Source organism: Falco naumanni, chromosome 3, assembly GCF_017639655.2.
Source record: "Falco naumanni isolate bFalNau1 chromosome 3, bFalNau1.pat, whole genome shotgun sequence".
NCBI classification, from domain to species: domain Eukaryota; kingdom Metazoa; phylum Chordata; class Aves; order Falconiformes; family Falconidae; genus Falco; species Falco naumanni.
Genome location: NC_054056.1, coordinates 72,565,540 through 72,591,519, shown reverse-complemented (window position 1 = coordinate 72,591,519; position 25,980 = coordinate 72,565,540). Strand labels below are relative to the sequence as shown.

General features: G+C 35.9%; 1 protein-coding gene across 3 annotated transcripts in view; it reads left to right on the top strand.

The window, feature by feature from the left end:
- PCMTD1 (protein-L-isoaspartate (D-aspartate) O-methyltransferase domain containing 1) overlaps positions 1 to 24,370 on the top strand; it is a 47,480-nt gene extending 23,110 nt beyond the window's left edge. For 2 of the 3 annotated variants that reach the window (XM_040585611.1, XM_040585614.1), the window contains 4 exons: positions 2,782 to 2,884; positions 14,682 to 14,853; positions 16,384 to 16,507; positions 20,810 to 24,370. In XM_040585611.1, the coding sequence (XP_040441545.1) occupies positions 2,782 to 2,884; positions 14,682 to 14,853; positions 16,384 to 16,507; positions 20,810 to 21,180 (770 nt within the window). In that variant the 3' untranslated portion in view covers positions 21,181 to 24,370. The remainder of the gene's footprint in view (positions 1 to 2,781; positions 2,885 to 14,681; positions 14,854 to 16,383; positions 16,508 to 20,809) is intronic. The other variant, XM_040585612.1, reaches the window with a different exon arrangement.
- Positions 24,371 to 25,980: the final 1,610 nt, after the last annotated feature.

Here is a 25,980-nt window from a genome sequence, read left to right as displayed (position 1 = left end):
TTAAGTTCAGTGTTCTATTTCACTATTAAAACAACTAGTAAATATTGCTGTACTTTTTCCTCTAAAGTGTTTGTTCAGGGTAGTGAGTAATAGTATTCATTTATTTCTCTGACTTTTGGAAAGCTTTATTTCATTATTCTTTAACTATGATGTTTAAAAAAGAAATTGTGGCTTATTGCACTTGCATCAGTGTATTTTTCTAACTGATTCTGAGTGGCTGTTGGTTGGCTGTTGAATGCTCCTGGGTTTGACCTCTCTTTATCAAGCAGAATTCCTGTCCTTCAGATTATTATATGCAGAGTTGAAGAAATGAAACGGGAAAAGGCTTGTTCTTCTACAGAGGGTGAGATCGGCTGACAGTTCCCAAGAAGCACAGTTACACTGGAGGTGTTCCCACAGAGCCAGCGCCGGTGCTGATGTTTCTCTAGCAGTACTGAGGTGCCTGGAGCACTGACTGGTCAGCTATTTACAGAAGTAGACTTCACATGTTTCTTTAGTGCTGTACCCAGTCTCCAAAGCCTGCTTAGTGTTGTAATGTGGTTTGAGTGCTAGGCTGAGGCATGGAAGCAATAAATACAATTTACATGCCTTTATTTTCTTACTCTGCTCCCTTTGATAAAATTACTTGTTACATGAAATCATTCTTCTTTAGTGTTTGTTTTAAACCAGGGAACAGCTGCTTTAACAAAGAAAAACAAACAGATGTAAGTTTCTGATAAATAAACCATGTATATTTTTAAAAGCTCACTTTTTAAAAACAGATCTCAGTGTGCACTGCAGTTAATAACAGAGTAGTGGTTTCTGACTGTAGTTGAATATCTTTGTTTGACAATGTAGTGAGCAGTATTTCTGCTGTGTTGGCAGTGTCAAAATGGCTAGATTAAATCATCAAAAAATTTGAAATGGATAAACATTTGTAAGTTTAGCACCATACTGAAAAAAACCCACCAAACAACTGCCACTCCACAGAGGTTAAATTAACTGTTGCTGATAACATTAAAATGAAATACAGTTCAGACTAATGGTGGAATTGCTAGCTTGTTACGCTGAAAGATGCCAGTTGACTTTAGAGAATAGTAGAAAAGTTGGTTTCATGTTTTTAGGAGACTGCTTAAATGTACAGCTGTGACTTCTCTGATGAAAGAAGATGTTTCTGTATTTCTGTTCAAATTAAGAATATCACAGTGTGTCATGGTGTGATGATGCCTTGCATTCATAGGTATTGAAACAACGGACATTTACAGTTTTTTTTAATGTTTTTAAAATTGAGTAATGGAATGTATATGTGAATTTTGGGACAGGTGATAATGCATTTTTAATTTAAATTGAGGTTGAAGAAATGGTGATCAATTTTTAACTAATGAAAACATACCTTGGGTGCTGCTGCATGCTGTAGAACTCTTAACTGCACTGGTTAGAACATCGTAACCATGCAAGGGAGCATTAAATAATTAAATAGCTAGGAAGGGATTACCTGTGCTAGTGCTTTTCTTAATGTGATAGATGATGACCTAAATTTACAGTAGGTATGTCAACAGAAGGGACATGCTTTCACAAGTTCTAAGAACATTCCTTGGATGATCCACCTACTTCTTGCTTGGCATCAGAGAGGTCTTATGAACACTGCCTGCGGTAACCTGCTGGATCGGTTTTATTTCACCTAGTAGAAAATGATCTAAACTATGTTGTGTTAAGAATTGCAATTATTAATCAGCTTAGTGGCATACACTTTTACAGTAAAATGAAACCTTTCCTGGTAATCCTAGGTCTTTTTTATTAATCAGTGTCCTAGAAAAGACAAATTGAATTGTTTCATTGGAGTAACATCTTTGAGTTAAATATTTAGGAAAGATTTAGAATGCAGTAGAGGTTATAAATACAAGTTTTGTCTAATCTTATTGATGTTTGCTTCCCTTCCTCCCCTTTCCTCTCCCTTTTTCAATTCTGTGCTCCAGTGACTAAAGTCCCTAGGCTATGAGTGCATGTTAAATATAGAATCCCCACAGCAAATGTGACTATCCAATTCAGATTCCTTCCTGATGTGGATAATCCTCATAATACTGTCTCATGATTTCTTCGTGTTCCTGAAAAATAGCATTAACTTCTGGCACCCAGATTGACTTGAAAATACATTTAGATTTGGTTGCAGGAAAGCAGTGTTGCAATTGTGGTGCAATTGTGATGAGTGAACATAATGTGGTCAATTTCAGTGTTCTGGATGGAAATTTATTGTAAGTAAATCAGAGCAGACTTCTAGTTTTGGAACCTGCAGAATAAGACAGATGTGGCTAAGGGATATAATACCTGGCCTCTGAATTGTCAAAAGCTGAAATTTTTGTCATAAGAAAACATCAAACTATAAATACCAAAATACAGACTAAATAATGATTTTAAATTGTTGTAGTTGATCTAAATACTGTATTGAAAAAGAAGCTACTCAAACTGACTTTATGTAGTCATTCATTTTTTTTTCCTGCATGCTTATGAAGAAAATTCATCCTGTAAAATCATTTTGCCACAGTTCTGTCCTTGTTCAGTCATTGATCCTCTGGCCTTTTACCTTCCTCATAAGCACTGGCAATGCAGACACAAAAAATAACTGTCTAGCAGTTGTTGGGAGACTTCTCTGTGTTACGTGATCTTAGTGATTTCACATATGAAAGGTATAATGCTGTTCCATGCAGTTGTGCTGTGCTTAAATTAAGAAAAAGCCAAAACCAACCAACCAAAAAAACCCAAACAAACAACAAAAAACCCCCACCCTACTCTTTTTATTTACAGGACCGTTTGGGATAAATCACGGAATAGAGCTTCATTCAGATGTGGTAGAATATGCCAAGGAAAAATTGGAGAGCTTCATAAAATATAGTGATAGCTTTGATAAGTAAGTATCTAATTTGTCTATCTCACTTTGCAGCAGTGTTTTTGTTTTTGAACTGAGTGTGTCATTGCTTACTAGTTTAGGGGAGGGGAAAAGAATGGTGTCACACAACCAAAACATAACATTTCCATTTTGTTACGCTAGTTCATGAGGTAAGGCTTAAGAAAGCACTCTTCAGAAATGTGGGAGTATTCCTGCTGTATAATAGAATTAATACAATTGATTTTTCTGCATTTTGGTGATGTATGTACATATATACATGTGTATGGGCATGCACATATACATATGTACTTCAGGAGAATTATGCGATATGCAGGTGTCTTTGCATGTTTAAAGTAATCTGTATCCATTAAGTCAGTTTTTATTTTATAATTGTACATTATCCTCCTGTACAGTATGAACTTTTTTCTAATCTACCACTGTTGATCTAGACATGAGTAAATTTATCTGATTGTATTAATGCTTATTGCCTGAAGACATGGACTTAGAATATTAATCAGTGCTCATATACCACTCACTTCTACTGGTGTACTCCTGGGTTACAGGGCTTGAACCTTATTTTTATTGAACTCAAGAATTTTTTATTACTAAAGTTGGCCCATAAGAATCTGCCTGTGTGGAAAGAAAGGCAAGGTTCTGCAAGGGCTGTTCCTTGTAAAGATGCTTTTCCTTACAGGCAGTAAGTTCTCCAAGAATGATTATAAGGTAGCTTCTGGAAAGGCAGTAAAGTTTTTGAATTGTAGGATTAGGTTAAGATTGCATGTCCTTTGCCTCTTTTCTTCCCCAATGGGCAACAGAGAAAATTCTTTCTCTTTACCTTTGTAATGTGCTTTATGAACTGCTGTATTCCTGGTTATGTTCGTTGGAGCTCAATCCACTTTTTTCCATAGCCCAAACTTCAGAAGCTCTGGTCTGACCACAGGCCTTCCTCCTTCATGCTCTGAAGTAACAGAAAGGTATCATCCTAGTGTTACCTGTATCTGAATTAAATTCTGTACTAATGATATTGGCTAGATGGCTTTAGTACTGTGTTCTGACATTACAATAAACATAGTTATCTAAGAGAAAATACATATGGTTCATTACTACAGTGTTAATTTTAATACAGGCACTTAATGTTAGTTCAGGTAAATACATATAGAAACCAGAAAAAAACAATTCATTCAGGAACTTCATGATGCACTTTATATAATCTGTCTTTAAAAAGTGTGTGAAATGTGGTCACTTGTGAGCATTAATAATTCTGCGTTAGTGGCTCTAAGTTAGATGTACTTGCCAGCTAATGAGCTGATGCACATTCCTGTACTCAGACATACAAAAAGGTGGTTTTGATTGAAATGTCTTTCCAATCTTGTGATAGATTTATGTACAGAAATTGAGTGGAGGGGTAGCAAGAAAACGTTATTTTTTAAACAAGATCTGATTAGGATATTTATTTAAAAGAATATCAGAACACTGGGGTTTACACTTCAAAACATGCAAGATCTGGGGGAGAAAAAAGGTGCCAAAGTTGCTAAACTGGGCATAAATGAATGCCAGTGTTTTATGTATATTGTTTTTGAAGGAAATAAGTGATTATACGTAGTAAATGATCTAAATATTCTTAAAGAGGAGAGTTATTTTCCCCTAATTCAGGAGATCGGCTCTGGGGCAGTGTTATAAATGCTGCATGCTGTTTACAATCATAGTTCAAATGATCTTTAATTATACAGTGTTACTCCAATGAGGGGGAAAAAGTCAGCAGGCTGGTAAACATGATCTGAACTTTATCACTAATTTGTACGTTGTATTTTGGCACATGCTGTTTAACAATACACCTTTTCCTCACAACAGTAAAATACTAAGCAATGGCTACAGAAACACCCTTCTCATCAACCTAACAAAAGCTACGCTTCTGTGAAAGTGCTTTTTTAATACAAATCTACTTGGTAAACAGCTGCGCTGCAGCTGACATGGTACTGATGAGCTGGTTGGATTTTGTGTTTTGAGGGGGGATTTGTAATGTGTCTGCATAGCTGATTCTGGCTAACTGCTTTCTTTGTAAGGATTCTGTATTTTAATGTAGTTAATGAAGATGGTATGGTTTTTTTCTTTGACGGGGTCCTTCTGTATCTTCTTAATTTAAGTGAATTTGTACAGCATGTCTTAAAATTTCAATCTGCTTCTTGAAGTAATGTGCTCTAGGTCAGTAAGTTTGGTTTTGATTCTTGTTTCAGTAACTTTTTCCTGCATCTTCATTTATAAGTGAAAGATATTTACCCAAAGTTGCGCGGACTGTGACATCAGAACTAAACTACTGATTTGGTCAGCTTAGTATTTGGACAAAAGACCACCCAAGAAAAAGGTGTGCGGTGTCTTGTCTACTGTTGAACACTGGTGTATATATATATAGCAGGCGTCCTTACTGTTTGAAAATAGATTTTATATGGCAAGACTGGTATGAATGAAGCTAATTGCTTGGGCAGGGGTGTGTGTGTGATGGGGGAAAAATACCTTACTCTTGCCAGCAGCCTCTAACGAGGTACGCGGGGGACAGGAGGAACACAGACTATGATTGATTTTCCTGGCAGTAATGGAGTTAATGCGGATGGGGAATTCTGTAAAACTTCACATTGCCACTTCCCTGTGTTCATTCTTTAGTGTATAATCTTCTTTGGTCTGGTCTGAATATTTTAAGCAATCTCCTTTTTGAAACAAAAGATGGTTTAACCTTTGAAACAAAAGATGGTTTAACCTTATGGGTGGGTACTCGGAGAGCTTCAACCTAGATCCGAAATAAACAGTATCTAACTTTGTGGTGTTCCTTTGCTTGGAGCAATAGGCCATTGGCTTTGCACCTGACTTTTGTGGAGCTGGGTCATGATAATTCACGTGGGGTTCTGCCTGAAAAAGCAAGATGGAATACTTCTATTGAATGACAAGATAACCATTTTTATGGGGGAATGATCCAGTGTTGTGTGGTATAAACTAACTTTTCCCCCTTGATTCCTGAGAAGAATGTTGGTGAAATTAAGAATTTACTTTTCTATGATTGGGATAGATGCTTGACTAAAGACTGGAAGCAATGTAAAAATAGTGTGTCCAGAAGGATTTGAGAGACTCACTCTGTTTAAATAAAGGGAGGGTTGTCTACCTCTGGTAGCTGAGCTTCTCTCAGTTTTGGCCTGTTGAACTGTTGATTAGAGGAAAAGCTTTTCAGGTACCTGTTTCAGAAAGACAAGTAATTCCATAATCACTTGTATCTGTATCCATATCCCACCAATCTAAAAATCTTTTTCCTCTAAATGGAGGTGGAGTTGTTCCTTCTGAGAGTAAAATGCTGCCTTGATTTTATTTGATGGCACATGTTTGCCAGTAGAAGCACAGGGGAAGTTCCATCTGAAAGCACCTGAAAGTGTTGTTGTGGTTGAGGTGTAAAGGTTTTAGGTATAGCAAATTCTCTGACCCTGAAATGCATAAGGCTCTCTTCCATTCTTAAAACCTTCAGGGAATGCATGCCAGTTAAGGGGAAAAAACATTCCATAAGAAGGCTCTATCTAAAACACATATGTTCAAGTACCAGGCCCCGCTTCACCTGTTTATTGAAGGGGAATGTGTTGTCTTTTCTGCTCCCAGTCAACTTCTAGACCTAGAATATCCAGCTCGGAGAGAGAGCCACAGGGCAAGGCTAGGTTGCCCATCTTCTAGCACCCTATCAAAAACCAAACGTGGGTAAGATGGTGAAGTCCCTGCTGTGAAAGAAAATCACCAACCCTTCTCGGGATCAAAAGAAACCACTTCAATGGTAAGTGACAAGAACCCTAGTACTACTTCTGGGATAACTGTTATGGGTGAAACTTCTTCATGAAGTCCTGTAGTAGGTTGTGTTAGCACTGAAAACTAGTAAAGTTAATCTTCCATAGAACATTTGTCTTCATCAAAATTTAGGGCTCCTGTTAGGCCCCTGAAGGCTCACTGTCTTTTTATTAAAGCAGATTTCGAATGGAAAGTTCTTTGTATACACACAAAGAAAAGAAACCTCCATCCTGCCTGTGCAGCTGATTAATAATTGCAGTAAAAAAAAATCAAATCAGGAAGAGCAAATGGTCACCAGAACTCACTGATAAACTTTCTCAGTTTAAATCTTACTCATAACTTAGTCTTAGTTTCAAATTGTATGATGGTTTTGTTAGTGGTGAATAAATTCTTGTTGAGGTTAGTTTAATCAGAATAACACAGGGACTGCAAGAATTCCAGTGGAATTCTTTGATGCCAGAGGTTGTTAAACAAAAAGGAAAGGAAAACAGGCTTTTGGAATATCCCTTTTTGTTTAGAGATATTAAAGCATACTACACATCATAAACCAGAAGGCTCCGAAAATGACAATTGAATCTACTCTTACCTAGGAAGGAACAAACCCTGCTTTTTTCAAGCATTTGATAGTCGAAGAAATACATATTCTTGTCCTCTCAGAACCATACATGAAATATCTTTCATAAATAAATTAATAAATCCAACAGTGGATGCTGCTTTGGACAGCTCTCATTGCTGCAAGTTTTAAAGTACTTAGAAAGTTTGTTAAAAGTGATGACAGTGCTCAGTGCATGGTTCCTATAAAATCTGTTGCTTCACAGATATGTGCAATATAAAGTATGACAATTTTAACTTTATTAAACCATTTTTCTGCTTCAGTAAAAAGAGGAAAGCAAATATTTTGCTTTTTTTGTTAATAGATGAGTTGTTTTCCAGACTTCTATCCATAGATAATTAGGGCTCTGACAGTAAACTGAAATGACAGAAATTTTTTTCTTACCATCCTATTCCTGCCCACTTTCCTTAAAATTCACTATGGAATTGGAATAAAAACCTATTCCTTCGGTGTAATTTCTCATTTTAGCACCACATACAGTTTACATATAGTACATAACAAAATTTAAATTTTGTAAACCAATGTTGAAGGGAGGGTGAGATTACTTGTAAGGGTTTTTTAAGAACCAGTGTTTGATGTTTTCCTCAGAAACAGTTGTGTGATATGTTTTGGCCCACCTCAGTGAAACTGATGAGACTATAAGAAATTGTAAACTAGATGTCATAGTTACTCTATTATATAGCCTCAGCTAAGTTTATCCAAAAAGGATGACAGATACAAGTGAAGTAGACATACAGGTGTCTCACTTACCGTCCCTACAGCATTGTGTGGAAGCTGAAAAAATATTCAAGACAAAATTACTGAATAGAAATTTTACCAGCATCAGTTTTGGCTATTACTCTATTGCTGATTAAAATTACTGTTATTGTAATTGGATGCAAGGGACTAGAAATCTGTTGTAGATTTTGTTTTCAAAGATTTAATGTTTGTTTCTGTTTAAAATTTGTAGTGTACATGCAGAAGGTCTCTCAAATAATACTACTAATAGGTAAAATGTGTGTAACTTTTCCACAAAATGTGCTAGCAATCCACAAATACGCATTTATACATGAACCAAAGACTAGTTCAGAATACTTAACCAAAGTGGAATGAGCAGTAAATAAAAAAAAAAAAAAAAAAAAAAAGGTGGAAAGAACTTGCCATCTTGCTCTGCTGTTGTCCCATTTCACAGGAAAAGAACTGATGCTCTTTAAAAATCATTTTCCCATGCTAACTGATGCAGGCTTAAAGTTTCTTAGCTAGTGATTTAATCTTAAATAGACATCAGACGATACAATGTGGGAACCATTCATTGAGAGGCAAATAGGAAGATGTTTTCCTGCAATATACGAAGTACCTTTAAATCTGATTGATACTAGTTCTAAAGCACTTCTGCAGTTGAGTAAAATGAGAAAGTCTAATGAGGCATAGCAAACAAAGTAATTTCATTATTCTGTTGCGTATTCTTGTGGTGTGTTATATCACACAAAGCCACGTGAGCATTGACCTTCATCTGTGGATTTCAAAGAAGATAAGTTTTATGTCAGTTTAAAACCTGAAAAATGACTAAATGATCTGAAAGCTGCTTCAAGGTTTCCTTCAGTGAATGCATTGGTGTTTAAACAGAGTCTAGGAGTACTTCGAGTAGGATTACTGTCTGTGAAATTCTTGTTTGACATAGGAGAAGCTTTAGGAGTATTGTCTTTTTAATACAAATGGACAAAGGAGATGGAACTTCCTAGATTAAATTATGTGTAGCTTTTCAGTCTGTCTTAAATAAACAGAGGAAACACTTATTTTTCAGCTGCGGTAAATTCTCTTAGGTCAGTTTTTTGTTGGTAAAAAGAATAAGCAACTTCCAAACTATTCTGCCACAACTGTTGTAGGTTTTTTGGTTGGGTTTTTTTTCTTCCTTCTTCCCCCATTCTGAGGAGCTCTTCTGTGGAAAATATGGTCAGCAGTATATTAGAATTAGGGCAATGACATATTAGCATAGGACAAAAGTGAGTGTTATTTCCTTGTCATAGTAGCAAAAATAGTTTAATGTTTTATCATGTATTTTCAGAGTCTGAACATTTTGCAGATTCATTTCAGTGTCTGTTGTTAATGTATTTGGTTTAAGGGAAATATGATATAAAGCTAATTTCATGAGTTCTTATGCTGGATTTACCATTGTGTTTTGGAACATGTATTAAAATGTGTTTGGTTTTTGTTTTGGTTTTTTCCCCCATGAAGAGACACGTGTGAAATTTGCCTTGCAATGGTTTTGAATTCTTTGTTCCAGTGCAGTGTCACTGTAGTTCAAATGGCAAGTGTTAAAAACATGCCAACCTTTTCTTACACATCATTAAAGTTGAAGAATAGTCCTTTGTGCCCTAAGTTTAGATAAATTTAAATAAATTTCCTATTAGAAGGGAATTACTTGGAGCAGCTTGATGCTATGAATGAGATTTCAGATGACTTGGAGGGTTTGAGTTGTCTGACTGCAGGAAATGAATGTGGATGGGAAAACTACACTAAATTCATACTGAAATGGGTTTTCTGTTTGTAAGAGCAGCAAGCTGAGATACAAGTTACCAAATATAGAGATAGGAACAAGAGTACTGTTAGATACCTTGGTATGACTGAAGTAGTTGAGAGGTGTAAAATGTAGCTGGAGTGATGCTGCTTTTAAGAACTAATTTTTCTCTTAGCAAAAGACAGGTGTAAGTAGTCGGTATTGCTTTTTTTGAAGTATCTTGTGACATACTTTATTATTTCCATCAGAGAAGCCTGTGGATATTGAAAGTTGGTTTTCCTTCAAATTACTTGACTTTTCTCCCCAATTCTATTGAACTACTTCTTTTCTAAAGGAAAAAAAAAGGGGGCAATTCATGCCTACTTGAATGTGGTTTCATCTCCAAGAGAGATCAGGATAACATCCTGCATTTGTGAAGTTTGTATAGGTAGAAGACCTTAGCCCAAGAATGTGCTCATTTTTTTGTTAATGGCTTGCTATGACAGAAATACTAGATTGGTGGATATGGATACAGGAGCAACAAAATCTAATATTAGTTCTTTGCTATAAATGTTTTTTTAAAATTAATATTCATTTTATTACAATAGTAATACTTAGTGTTGGTATCTATGGGGAATCTTAAAAGAACATGGGCAGTAACATCTGTTACTTGATGATTTTCTTAAGTTCCTGCAGCAAAGACAGAGATACACCTCGGATTCTAGAGATTTTTTTTTTTTTTTACAGTTATCTGGAAGAAAAGTACCATAGCTGTATTGAGGATAAACTTGAAACAGGATAGGCTTAAAATCTGCAAAAGATGGAAGGGCAAAATCAGGTCAACAGTATTTTATGTGCTTGAAACTGCTTTATTATCTTAGGCCATTGCTAAATGTGATCTGCATGTGCTTAGATTTATCCTATGGCAAGTGCTTGTTTAAACAGAAATTTTCTGTTGCTTTATTATCTATAGTAGGAACTTCCATTTTCTGTTCTGTTGGCTTGGTTCTTTTGTAATCAAGATACCAGTTTAAACACGTAATGTGTATAAAACTCCTCCAGATTGTTCCAGTGCTTTACTTTTTTTGCCTTTTTTTGGCATCTGATGTAAGAAATAAGAGGTTTTCTTTGTTACTTACATAATGCTCTGGAAAGCCACCCTGACCCTTTGGTAGAGGTGAACAAATAGTCACGAACACTTGGTATTTCTTAGTTCCATTTCAACTCAGTAACTCAAAAAGCAAAATATTACTTCATCTTGATAGGTAGCTTATGTAATTGTCAGTACTGCATGTTAAAGCAATAAACTCTTTATTTTCAGCAGTGTCATTAATCTAATTAAAGATAGTTCAGTGTATCACAGAAGGTAATAGAATGTCTGATCTGTTTTGATAGCCTAAAGGCAATAGGAATAAAATCAACTTGCCAGATAGTGACAATTAGGACTAAAGTAATAGGGGTTTCATTAGCTCAAGTTCCATTGCAAAACAATGTAGTTGATACTACTTTAATACTGTAAGACTTAACAGGCTTGTGATGCTTTTGGTAGTTATTCTTAAAATCACTTATTCCCTTGTGTTTGCAGAACCTTTGTATTTAAGTTATTAGATAATTTCCTGATCAAATGATGGAGTCTTTTATACTTAAGCAAAGCTAAGTCCAGTTTTACTCATTTTGAAAATTATTTGGGAAAGCTAGTGGAACAAATTCTCAAAATTACACTCCAGTCTCTTTTGGAAGGTCATCACAAATTACTGGATTAGATAAATACAAGAAAACGTTACATGCATTTATCAGTTATTTTTGATTCGGAGGCTTGTGTATCTTTTTGTGAAAATGGAATCAGCTGTGAAGATTCAGGGAGTCGGGGAAGAGTCTCCTTGCGTTACTGGTGAGGTTTACATGGGAGTGTGGAGGAGTAAGGTTTGCTATTGTACAATTTACTAGGTTTGAAAAGTCTGTAATCTACCATGAGCTCTGTATGCCTTTATTTCTGGCATTTTGTTACTGCTCATACCGTAACACATGAAACAGTTGGTTCTGTGAGAAGCACGAACGAAAAGGGTTGGCTTTTGAACTTGCATGGTGCTGTGACCAGAGACAGTTCATAACCTTTTCCTCGTATTTGTTCTATCTTTAGCTTTATGGGTGACAGGAAGGTATGTAGGGCAATTTCTAAACTGCCTGTGTTTGAGTGGGCAGCTGGCATACCAGGGCAGGCCAGATGGATGTTACCATTGCATGGCCAGGTGAGCCAAGTAGACCTCCTTGGTTTTCATCAGACATGGACTAAAGAGTTCTTCAGGAATTAAATGTACTTTAGTCCATATGCTGTTCAGGTTTGCTGTGGGAAATGAGTCTTCAGGAAACTCCAGCTACTGACAAACAGGATTGAAACTAGCTGAAGCTATATGGGGGAAGAAGGTTATTTTTTGAAGTAAATGGACTAATAAATAACTGGCTGTTTTGGTCATAAGCCTCACATCTCCACAAAACTGTGCTAATAATGTGGATCACAGTCCAGCCAATTTAAAGTGCCTATAGATAGAGTTAGTCTCTAGTGCTTAACCCATCTCGTAGGTATAATAAGTTGCTTCTGTGCCTTCATTTGCACTTTGTGCCCTTCTGGTTTCAAACTGTGGAGCTAAACAAGAAATTCTCTTCAGCTTTTACTGTATTTGTAAAGACTACTGGATTTTAATCCATAGCTCACATATAGTGTATTTTGTGTCTGGGGAATGTTTTGTGGGTTTTTTTGTCTTGTATTTTTGACTTAAGAGTTTGGTGCTCCTGCTTGTTCTAAGAGGGTGTGAACAGTGGCTTCATGAGCTTTAAGGTGCTTTCTAGTAGAGGAAGCAGTTTAGACATACCTGGTAATAAGTTTGCTAGCTTTTAGAGGAGCATTTTGAGAAGATCACAAGTGAAAATTGCCAGGTTAGGCAGGCAGGCTGTCTTCTAAAAATAACTAGGGACTGTCTCAAGATCTAAAACTGCATTTTAGAAAAGTACCATATTTTCTCTTTCCCTGCTCCCCCACCCTTGTACTTTTGAAGCCTACAAAAGTACTTTACTCAGACTTTCAAATTAAATTGATGTGGTGCTTGACTTAAACTGTAGGTGACCTGAAATGAAAACTGTAGCATGAACTGCTTGATTGACCTTCACTGAATACAGAAAAATACGTGATAGTCCAAGTGCTTATGAAATGAGTTGGCTTCTTCAGCAAAGTGATCAGTGCCTCAAGTTTCAGTTTCTTCCCAGCATTTAACCTTGTCTAATGTATTTCTAGATCTTTCTCTGTTAATCTGAAATTATTTCAACTACAGTTCATGCTGGGCTAGCTGCCCAGTTTGTGCAACAGTCATTCTCTATGCTCCCTCCCTCTCCCTTTTTTTCCTTTGTAATCTACCGGTGTTTGTAGACTTCAATTTTTCCTCTGAACTTGGAAGAGGAAACAACTTTGTGGACTGTTTGCCGCATAGCACGTGAGCTGTTGAGTAGTTGGTGAAGGATTCTGGAGTCAGTCTATGACTAGACAAAAAAGGAAGCATTTGCATTCTTTTCAAGATCAAACATCCCATCTTGGGGAAAAAATTATATACTTCAAGAAAAAACTTCAGTTTAATAGAATTCTAATTTGTTAATGGCAGTGGTATAGATGAGAAAGTGAGCCAAGCCTTATAGGCAGCATCCCTAAGCAGTGAAAGCTGCCAGGTTTCCTTGTAACTGAAGAAATGTTGATTTGAATGTTGTCAGGTGTTGTACTGGGATTTGCTACTGCTAGCCAAGTAAAAAAAAATACTATTTTCCAATCATGGTCAACTGTAAAGTTTTAAAAATGGCTACATGTATTTGAAGAAGTTTTTAGAAGTCATTCCTTCAGGATGAAGTTTGAGATGCTTTGGATTGTAATACTGCCAGATTAAGTTTATGAACTGTTTCATGCAACAGCGTGTTAGATTTTACTTGGAATTTTTTGTTTTATTCCCCCCCCCCCCCCCCCCCAGAAAACCACAAAGCCTTTCTATGAGCTACTTTGTAATCTTAAAGTATTTGGGGAAAAAATGTAGTTACTCGCTGAAGGAATTTTTTACAAAAAGGTAAATTACCTTGATGTTAACAGCTGAAGAAGGAGGGTACTTCAGAGATTTGAAAAATGTTCGAAAATATCACTGTAATGGAGAAAATAGGCAGCTTTAGCAATAAGGCTCTGTGCTGTACATGTTTCCTTTGGTATTTTATGCAGTGACAAAGACTATTTACAGTCCTTATGACTTCTGTTACTAACTTCGGTCCACTTGAAAGTGTTTGTGTAACTTCGATTTGCTGATGAAAATTAGATGCTTCTGAGAATCTCTCTTTGCTTTCTGTCTGGCCAAAAAATGTCAGTCTTTTCCATTAAATTCCTTTCTTTGGGAAAAGTGGATTGGGCTCAAGGTGGAAAATTGGGAGCTAGGGGAAAACAAGTCTTTTAAAAGCCTGATCTTTAAAAAAAATAGAGGGAGGGCTATTAGGAAATTAACTGTTTCAGTATTTATCAAACAGCCTGGATATCACATGTTGTTGATGAATATACTGTTTTATAGGCACTTCTGCTGTATGGCTTGTAAGGTTTCTTTAAACAAATTAATTACTTGCACTTAGGAAGTCTCTTACTGCTTTGAGGCCTTTTCTGTTTTGCATAATACATAATTATAACTGCTTAAGAATGTTTCTTTGGTCCCTGATGTAGCAGAAAAAGACCCCATTATTTTCAAGTAGTATTGCCTAATTACAGACTTTTAGAGTATGTATGATAATTTTTCTTCATTACATAAAGGAAGGTATGAAAAACATTTTTCTGTTTCTATCTGGACTGGCTTTTCTTAAAAATCCTCATTTGAAATGTCCCCTCTTTTGTTTTTTCTTCCCCTTAGATTTGAGTTCTGTGAACCTGCCTTTGTGGTTGGTAATTGTTTGGAAATAGCCTCAGACAGTCATCAATATGACCGGATTTACTGTGGAGCTGGAGTCCAGAAAGACCATGAAAACTACATGAAAATTTTATTGAAAGTGGGAGGCATTTTAGTAATGCCTATAGAAGATCAGGTGACTTAGTGACAATTTCCCCTTTTTATCTTTTAGTATGAGAAATATATAATTTAAGGAATGCTTTTAAATGTATATTTGACTAAGTTAACATTCAACTAATACTGTGATTCAGTGTATTGTTGCAGTTAAGCAGATACTAGTCTTTTTTAATGGTCTTGAAAGGTTTTCCCTTAAACTCGTAGGAAAACATCAATATCCTGCTTCCAACAAAGTCTGTGGCAAAACTGTCTTCACTGAAACTAAACTCCATTCATAGTATTTTCAGTTATACTAGTCCCAGATTTGCTTTGAAACAAAGAAACCACCCTCTAAACCAGAGAATTTGTGTCAGAAATGAGAAATAACTGTGATTAGTGGAACATTGCTAGGGGAGGAAACAACATGACATTATTTCCAGCAGTTTCCAGTGTTGTTTTACTGTGTTAGATGAAATGTTTTTTAGACAGGTGTATTATTTTAATAATATGTTCGCACTTTTATCACTTTCAATCCTTAGATGTCAAAAGGCTTTACGAAGGTAAGTAGTATCTCCCTGTTTTACTAATAGGGAAATTAAGACAGATTATGTGACTCAGGCTGATGTCCTCCTAAATATGGATAATTACTAAAATGCTTGTTGCTAAACATGCTAGTTACTCTGTCTTCCAGAAATAATTATCACATTATGTATCTGCTTTCTCAAAGTACCAAAGTGATTTAAACATAGTTGCATGATTCAGTTCCGTAAGTATTTTTTTAGTATTTATTGGACTAAGATACTGTCACTCGAAATTTATGGAATCCAACCTAAAAGTAGACACAATTCAAAAGCAAAATCAAAACTGTGAATATTTCTACCTTATATACAGATGGTTAGGGGGATTGAGCATGTAAAGTACAAGGAGCAGCTGAAAGATCTGTGTTACTCTAGCCTGCAGAGAAACAGCTAAGGGAACATTTAATTCCTGACTTGACTTCTGAAAAGGGTGGAGAACTTAGCTGGTAGACTGGAGTCCAGTGCTCCTCGCAGGTACATAGCAAACTGAAAGAAGAATGTTACAAATGGCAGCAAGGGGGCATTCTGCCTGCATATGGGGAAAAAAAAACAAAAACCAACTACAATGGTTATAGCTACAGCAGGCTGCCTAGAGAGGTTGGGGAATCTGTCCTAGAAGATCTTTTTAACTTCATCAGAAAATCTGAGTTGCCTGATTTAACTTTGAAGTTGGTCTTGTTCAAGCAGGAGACTCCAGAGGTTGCTTCCAACTTATTCTGTGATCTTTTGGAAAAATCAGAAAGAGCAAAACTTACCTTGGGCCTTTGTTTTCCTGCTGCGTCTCTTCCCATTGCTAAAGAGCCTTATTTGGTACTCAGGTGAACAATTACAATTTCAAGGAATATGAAAGTCCTTTCTGTTCATAAAGCAGTCTTTATAAATTAATTGTGAAGCAAATGAAACTAGTAGTGTATTTGAATGCCAGTCTGAATAGTATTGAGAATGACAAAAATGTAACTACTGATTTTTTTGTTGTTGTTGTTCTTATGCAGCTAACACAGATCTTGAGAACAGGACAGAACACATGGGAAAGTAAAAATATCCTTGCTGTTTCATTTGCTCCACTAGTGCAACCAAACAGAAATGACAACGGCAAACATGACACTGTGGGACTGCGTAAGTGTCATTTGTGCTCACTCGCTTTGCCTTGATGGGTGGTTATAGTGCGTGCTGGTGGTGGTCTGGAAGTAGGTAGACTATGCTATACAGACATAATGTCATAGAACAGAAGCATACAGTTTAGCAAAGCAGGAGCTTATTGATGCCTTTTTGTGCTCCTGACACATGTTCTGTGTTGCTGAACGATTAATGCCCTGAATTAAAATTATACAGTGTTTCCAGCTTATTTTCCAGACTTCTTTTCCTTTTAGGTTCAGCTTCTCTATTTCTAGTGAGGTACAGATAAAATAGCAAGCTGTCTGTCAGGAGTGCTAACTTCCTGATGTCTCCATGAGAAAAATATTTCTTCTCTTCCCCCCCAAAATGAAAGGAACAGGTCTAAACTCTGCAGCAGTGGTGTATGGTAGGATATTAATAGTTGAGTGTGTTTGTGTCTGTCTGCAACTGATATAATCATGCCTAGCTGTATTTTGTTAGTCATGGGGGTTGGCTTTCTAATTGCAATGCTTTGAATTAGGCGAGTAAAGATACTTAGAAAAGGTCTCTGAAAGTACAACTGTTGCCAAGATAAGGGAAGGGGAAAAAAGTGGCAGAGAAGGGTGCAGGGTTGAAAGTTTCTGTCAGAGTAGTTAGGTCTAGGAGTAGGATAATACACAGAGCTTCAGTAGCATGTGGACACCTAAATAAGCCCAGCAAAGACAATAGAAAATAACAGCTTTTCTCTCCTGTGTTGTTCTGTTAACCTTTAACCAAAGGGAAAGAATTCCCCTGTCCTCTTGTCATGTTTCTTGCCTCCATGCACACTTCTCAACTGTAAAACAGGTATAAACCCTTCAGGAGTCCAGGATGTCCTGTCAGGTTGCATTACCTGTTGCTGCTGATCTGGCTATTAATTTTGAGTCTGTATGTGAGCTTGCCAAGGTTAGTTCCTTATTATAGTTACCTTTACTGGTTTTGTTGAAAGTATAGATCTTTTTTTTTTTTTTTCCCCCCAGAAATAATTAATTCTGGTTGTTTCAACACTTGCTTTTTTAGACCTCAGAAATTATTTCCTGAAAATAACTTGTTAATGCAAGATTATTTTTTTTGTCCATTCTTTGCTTTAGATGTAGTCCATAATAGATAGACTGTATAATGACTGAGAGTGAAATACAGAGGTAGCTTGTCAAACTTGCTGGTCTTACTATGATTTACTGCAGTCTAATTCCTTACAAGATAGAAGAGGATTTTCAAGTGTTTTCTATGACCATTCCTGAATTTTCACGATGAAAATAGTGCAGACCAGTAGCATTCAGAACTGAACTGCAGTACAATAAAGGTGTTTCCTGTAAGTAGTTTAAGAATTTCAAAAATACTTTTTAGTGAGCAGAGAAAAATAACAAACAAATGTGCTATTAAGTTGGCATTACTTAGTAAGATTTAAACCCCCTCAAACTTTAGGGACTTGAAGACGCACAGTAAAATGAAATCAGTAAGATACACTTCTTTCCACTGCTCAGTGGGGCACTGTAAAAAGTAGTGATATGAATTGCAAGAAATAAAAATTGTGGCTAATTTCTTTTACAGCAGTGATGTCTACTTATTTCAAATCCACATACCTATAAATTACCTTCAGTTCAGAGTAGTCAGTAAACATTTTCCTTCTGCAAACTGTGGCCAGAAATTGCAGATGTCACTACTAAGTAAACGTGGAGTCTGTGCCATACTCTGGACAGCCCTTGAATGCCTTTTGACACGTGACATTACATATAGACTGCAGTTACAACTGTCATATTTTCATAGGGTGTAGTAAAATACCTGTCAGCTAGTCATTCTCAGAGTAGAATCTTTTTCCTCATAGAAAACTACAGAGGTGTTGTTAAAGGATCATTTTACCAACTTAGTTAATTAGGACACAGTTTGCTGCTACTAGACAATTAGAAAGAACCAGACATTAAACATCAAAAAATTGCATCCTGTTCCTCTCATTTAAAAACAGAATAGTACCTATAATTTGAATAGTTTGACTAATGCTTTTAGGAAAAAAACTTAAGACACAGTGGCAGTAAACAATACTCAGATACTCATGTTTGGTGTAAATGATTTAAGAAGGCTTATTCAACACCAAAATGGTTACAGCTGTGTGGCATATTGCGAGCAAGGATGAACTCTGCCTTTGGGTAGACTGTATGCTATGTGATAAATGTCAAGCACAACTAGCACTGGTAAGGTTAATACTCTTCATCTCAGTTTTACATTTGAGCAGGATGTTGAAATGGTTGCATTGCGTCATGCTTAACTTTGTGTGGGAAGTGAACTTGTGGTGACCCACAGTACTGTATGTACTAAAAACTGATCATGAACCCAAGTACATCACTGGTAATGATAGATTTTATTGAAGTCTTGATTTTCTTTTTTATTTAATCATAATGAATGAGAAAAGATGAAATGGCTTAGATCCAGTGGAATTTTACTGTGGTTTTAAATATAAAGTTTAAGATCACTAATCAAAACAAAAAATGAGTTGTATTTCTTGGTCAATTTGGCTTAAATTGATGAGTATCGGCAGAACTTAAGGCTACTTCTGTTATTTGAAGTTCTCTTTAGGTGTCTCCTGAGTATTTCCATATTCAAACAGATTTTATATTACTCTAGGACTTCCTACTTAACTGTCCTTCCTACCTATCAAGTGGGCTTTTTCTGTGGTTTTTTTTTTTTGTTAATATTTGTTAATAGAGCAAGTCTGAAGCTTTCTAAAACCTCATTTTCTTTATGCTGTCTTCTGTGTGTCTGTTGTCTGGCATTTCTGAACAGAAGTTTAGGACCGTTAGGCCTTGACTTCCTTTATGCATTATGACTTGTTGGTAGTTACTAATTCTGGCTTATGATCTGGGATGTGACTGTAAGGAGCTTTGTCTTTAAACTTTTTAGATGCTGTTGTCTTCAAAATCAAATAGAATATAATCAAGCATAACTAGCACTGAAAATAATGTGATTATTTTATATTATCTTGCAGGATAAAGCTGAGAGCTTCCTACTTTCACACCTTTTTCAGGACACAGCATTTCAAAATTTTGTTCCATTCTTTTCTGAAGGAAATAATTTTTTGTTATTCTGATTTTATGAAGTCTCTCTTACACAGTTCTTTATATTGGACAAATGTCTGTTAGTCCATTAACTTTATATACCTTCTGCTTTCATTTACTATAATTGACATATGATCTGCAATCATGGCTTGCATGCAATCATAGCCTGGTATTATAAATGTGGTTTTAATGGTTAGATGGGGTTTTGTTCTTGAATTTTGAGTTGGTTTTATATTAAACAAATGGGGCTTTTGAAAAATTTCTGTTGGTGTTAGCTGATATCAGTGTTGTCATTCATCAATGCCCTTTCTGTCTCAGATCTGAGTAACTAGCATGCAGCTAAAATCAGTGTATAAACCAACAGATTTTGTTTGAAATGCATAGTGTTTTTTAAGTTGAATGCAGTATTGGAAGTGTAATTATCAAAAACTATTTCTTCACTAACTTCTTTGTTGCTGTAGTCCCCATTAATTCTATGCTGCTCTGTATAGGAAGAAAAATTCTAAGTGAAAAAGATGAACAGGCTGCACTTTTGGCTGGTTTACTCCTTAAATTTTGTTTTCCTTGAAATTAGCTAGCCATTGCTCATCTGGGGCAGGCATCCACCAGCCCAGCAATACTTGGTCATCAGCTGCTTGTCTGTCATGAGAAAATATGTGGGTTTTGGCTTTTTCTTACCTGCTTTTTGTCTTCAGGACTTCAGTAATTTTGATTCCTTTTCTGCTGCAAAGATATGGGTGACTTACCTGGTTGATCAGCTGTGAAGTCAACATGGCCCTCCCTCATCAGTTGAATTTAGTAGGAAGTAGGGAAAAGTATAGTGAGTAGAATAAGGAAGCAGAAAAAAGGCACTTGCCTAAACAAATGTGACATAGAAGTAGAAATTTTTTCCTAGCAGTAGGTTCTTAAAACATTGCCAGCAGTAGGTCCCAAGACTTGTCAGGTGCTAAAAGATGACAGTATTTGTGGTATGCTTTCTTAAATTTATTCTGATAATCTGTTCATGCTTTCTGTTTGTCCTGTATATCTGTCAAAAGACCTCTTAATTTCTTGGACTGTGCCACAAGGTTTGTCAGGGTGGCTCTATCTAGCTTTGTTTCATTTGCATATTGTATCACGTACTAAAATTTCTATTGTTCTTGGACATTACTCTTACTGCCTTGCAGCTAGTTTTTTTTCACTAGAGGGAAATTTCACTTAGTATAACTTTTTTTTTTTTTTTTTTTTTATTTAGCTCCATGTGCTGTTAGGAATCTCCAGGACCTAGCTCGAATATATATCAGACGTACCCTTAGAAACTTCATAAATGAGGAGATGAAAGCCAAGGGTATTACTCAGAAGGCTCCTCCAAAAAGAAAACGCAGAAGATGTCGTAGACGCAGGATTAACACCTATGTGTTTGTCGGTAATCAGCTCATTCCTCAGCCTCTAGATAGTGAAGAAGATGAAAGAATGGAAGATGATAACAAAGAGGAGGAGGATAAAGATCACAGTGAGGCCTTGAAGCCAGAAGAGCCACCTCGAAATCTGTTGAGAGAGAAAATTATGAGTCTACCATTACCTGAATCTTTAAAAGCATACTTGACCTATTACAGAGAGAAATAACTTGTTTTAAGTAGAAATAATGCCTACTGATAGTTCCTTTATTCTTGAAAATGTAGCATTTATTAAGAAGTAGGTGGACAAATTATTATTAGTCTTTCATTGAGACTGAAGTACAGCGATAAATCATAACTTATCTCTATCTTGTCTTTGCTACAAAGAAGACTTGCATTCAACAGTAGAATCCCTTTTTAAAAATCTATTTTCTTTAAATTTTGAAAATGCTGTTTTAACTCTGATAGAAATATATATTCCATTATGCAGCACTAATCAATATTTTGCATGGTAAGTCTTTTTTTGATCCCTAACAGATTTGTATTGATGAAAGGATGAGTGAAATTTTATATATGCTAAATAATTGTTGAACGTGCATCTGACTTGATGAACAATTTGTCTGTATTTATTATTACTAGGGGAACACCTTAAACATGCAGACACTTATCCTCTAATGTCCGAAATCAGACTTTTTAAAAGTTTATTTTACTATGGCTTTGTTGCAATCATTATTACTATGTTGGTATAGATGTATTCCAACAACACAAGTGCAATAAATGTATACAGACACTGAACGAGCTGGCTTTAACGAAATAAGAAAATAGAAGTTTTGAAATGTCAGATGACCCTGCTACTTCTGCATTTATTTCTTTTGCCAAAAGATCTTGAGGAAACTTAACAGCTTCTCTCAGAGCCTTAAACACCATATTGAATAAGAAGCAAAGCAATGCTTACTTCAGCTCTGCTTATATTTTACTCCGTTCTACACTTTCAGTATTTCTAATTAGAGGTACTTCCTCATTTGTGAGAAGTTTAGGACAGTACGTTTTATTTCTACAGTTCACAAAATTGAGTCAAAATGTTTGGTAATAAAAGATTGTAATTTAGATTTCAGTCATCTATATTTACTGCTTTTAAGTAGAGGTAGAATTTCAACAAAGTTTAGTTTGTATTGCTTATTGGGATAGCTATAATAGTAGAAGTTAGAATTTGTTAAGCAAATGCACTTTAGTAAGTGAATTTTATACTTAACATGCATCTCCGAGAAGGTAGACTTGTGCTAGCCTATATTTTGTTTCTGAGCATGGCTCTTAGCACACAAATATTTATAAAATATACACATCTTTTGGAAACCTAAAGAGTAGCAGTGCAACTGTGGGGACCCACAATAGTGCTGATTTAAATCTATGATTTTTCCTCTTCTAGTTGTGAAGTTACTTGCAGTTCTCATTTTTAACTTTGTTTGCTTTTACTATCTTGATTTCTTCATTCTGTTGTAACGTAACCATGAGGGAAAACAGTGTTTATTGAGAACTCGGCATGATACGCATTAAAAGCCCCAATCATTGGTAACATATGCCTATTGGACCCAGTGAAGAGAATTCCTATTGAAATATCCTGCACAATAGAAACAAAATGATCACATCTTTCTGAAACGGCCAACGTTCCTAGTCCACGTTGTAACCAGCCAATGTTCATGTGGTCTAACAGTCCAATATTGACTTCAAAATACGTAAGCATTTTGTTGCATCTGAGAAGGAAGATAATATGTAATCCCATGAGACTGACTCTTTATTATGCATTTCATGCTGTAGTCCCTGTTTTTTAAGGTACATCATAGTAATGTTTAAGTGGAACTTCATGAAGGCCTGTTGTACCAGCATGTGGAGTTACTTTCCGCAATATATTTACAGTATAAGTAAAAACTACGTGAAATAAATATTCTGACTTTATTTTAAAAGCAGGAAAAACTACTATGAAAGTTTTCCAAAATAATTATACTAATAAAGTAATTGTGATGCTTCAGCTATAAGAATTGAACATAATCTTGTTTTAAATGGATTATTTTAGATGGAGTTTAAATAATATGAAGTTTGAGGTTTTGTCTCTCCTCTTCTTGGAATCTACATCTATAAGCTCAAGAGTATGAGATGACTAAATATTACTTAAGTACTTTGAGGACTTTATACAGGATGCTTTTGGAGAATAAATTTCTGCATTCTTTAATGCCTGTATACTTGGAAAAATGAATAGCGGATGACTTGTCATGATTCTTCAGTATGTAAGTTTTTTTCGGAGTCACTGAAAGAGAATGTTTCTTCTGTGTTTTATATGTGGATTTATTTTACACTCTTGAATTTATATTTGCATAAATAAAAAGATAGAAATTAAAAATGAAATAAAACTTAATTTTTGCCGTATCAGTTGATGATGGGGACATTGTTGCAATAAAATGGGGGGTTGTTTTGGTGGTTTCTGCTTGTTTGAATTTCTCTGGTTTTGTGCAAGTATTTTCAGTTGTTTGGAAATTAAGATGCCAGTTCATAGTTAGGTCAGTAACCTCTTAATGAAAGCTATTCTTGAATTTCAGAAGTAGAGTAATACACTTTTGCTAAAACTTGAATTTTTTAACAAAGGTTGAAAGATGAGATGTTATTCATGACACAGGAAAGCTATTTTGGGCCCAGCACTACTTCTGAAGTACTCGGGTGGAGAATTTGTTTTTTTCTAGTGAGCCTAGAACCTATAGGTGAGCTATATGCTCAAGAACAGTTTCATGTGTTTTTGGGTTTTTTGCTAAATATTGAGGGTTGTGTGTGGGGTTTTTTTTACCTTCAACAGAGCAACTATCTGGGTCAAAATAAATAAGGAGAACTTTGAGGTAAGAACAGCAAGGGTGGGGAGCAACTACTAGCAAGTATTACTTTCTGCTGAAACTCTGTCTTGGTGGCAGCCTTATTTTTTTTACCAATTAAAGGAAAAGTACAAGGTGGGCTACGCTGACTATCAATGCTGTAATTGTGGTCACTGTAAGGAAAGATGTGATGAACTGGAATTTTCAGGGATTTTTCTCCTCTTGAGTATGGAGGAGGACTTGACACCAGTGCAGTCTTTTCACAAGACCTGGTGTTTTTAATCCCATGGTGTTCAGGAAAGACTGAACAGCTACCTCCCAAAAACTGGGGAAACTGTTTTAGTTGAAACGAACCTGAGCATATATGTTCAGCTGAGCACTGTTTCTTGCTTAAGTGCTGGAAACATAGTCTATTTTCTTTTTTGAAAATGCTGTCATTTCTTCTCTAAACTGCTTTTTAAAATGCATTTTACTTGTCAATTTGAAAATAAATAGGGAATATAATGAAATGTGGTATGTTCTGATTAAAGTCGTTTTAACTCATTAAATATTAATCCATATCTACTCAAGAGTGTGTCCTTCCATCATTCATGTAATTGAGTAAAACTGAAGGCTTCTATCTTCGTGATTTGCTAATCAATTACAAAAGATAAAGGAACTATGTTCTTCTTGGTGGCGTATACAGAAATCCACCTTAATGAGCTGCTAATTATTTTGACAACACTTGAATGTATGAGGTGCTTTCCATAAACTTGTTTAGAGAAGGTCATTGGAGTGTAACTGGAACAGTAAGGCTTTAAAGTTGTGTGCTTCTTGATATTTTTCAGTAAAAGTCAGTGAAATCTGGATGTCTGGCTTGATAAAACACCTGTCTTTGGCTTCTGTAGCTTCACAGTGCGTGTGTCAACTTGTTGAATGACTCTGCTCAGGTAAAGCTGGCTTGTTCAGCAACAAGCTTGCCCCATGTTTATGGTCCGTATGGAACCAAGAATTGACACTGATGTATCGATGCTTTTTAACATGATGGTAACACTTTCTTTCTGGAGTCTTCTGATTGTCATCCTTTGTATTCTGTGATGCTTCAATGAGATTTGTCTGGGGAGCTACAGGAATTTGCATCTGCCTATTAAAGCTCTAATCTCTGTGGAGAACTAGGAATCTATGTAACGCCTTTCCAGGGGATTTTGCAAAAAGTTTCAGTGCTGGAGAGAAGTGAAAGCACTGCAGAAAGCACTGAATTTTCTCTCACTCTTCCTTCATGTAGTCACAAGCAGCCTTGATGACCATAGGCTGGAAGAAGAGGGCAAAAATGTGTTGGTACATGCTAAATCCTATTTTTTCTTCTATGCTTTTTTTCTTCTTATGAGTATTTCCTCGCTGTTTTGCTAGCCTCTTTGTCCAGACTGAAAAGTAATTCATTAGGGTTTACTACTGCCCAGTTTCAAACATCTTCAGTACAAGTGGATGACCTCTACACACTGAGAAATGTTCCTTGCAGGCAAGTAGACCTGCAGGGTTTCTTGTTGATACACACCTCAGTAGTTTTTTCTCTCAGACATTCTTTTGAGTTCTTCCACCAGTGTGTTGAGTTTGGGGCTTCTGTATACTTTGATTTTTGAAGCATAGTGGCTTCTATTCATCTCACATCTCTGAAAATCAGGCTATTTAAGGAAGCGAACTAGTTCAGGAGCCTTACTTTAGACTCTCAATCCTGAAATTGTGTTGGTGAATGGCAAGATCTTTATTAAAAATCTGACAGCCTGTGTGTCCAAGATAGAGATTGTTTCCATCTTCTGATACAAAGAATCACGACTAAAGTAGTCATTTTTACAGCAGCTTTCATCTAATTCCTAGTCAAGATCTGGAGGCTCGCTAATCTCTACTTCCTAGAAAGGGGTAGGTAGTTTTTGTCTTTGGAATATGTTAAACTCAGAATTGTTTTAGGCAGAGGGGATCTGTATATGTACATGCACAATTACAGAGGTCTTAACAGTCTAATTTAAGAATCGTGATTAGATACTTCAGAAAAGAACAGTGTAGTTAGAGTGCTTTCATATAGAGAAAAGAAAAATCACAGTAGTAATCACAGTAATACAGTTAAAATTGTAGTGCATGCACTTTAAAAGAAGAAACGGAAATTATGCTCAAGCTCAGTTTCCCCGAAGTGTTAAATC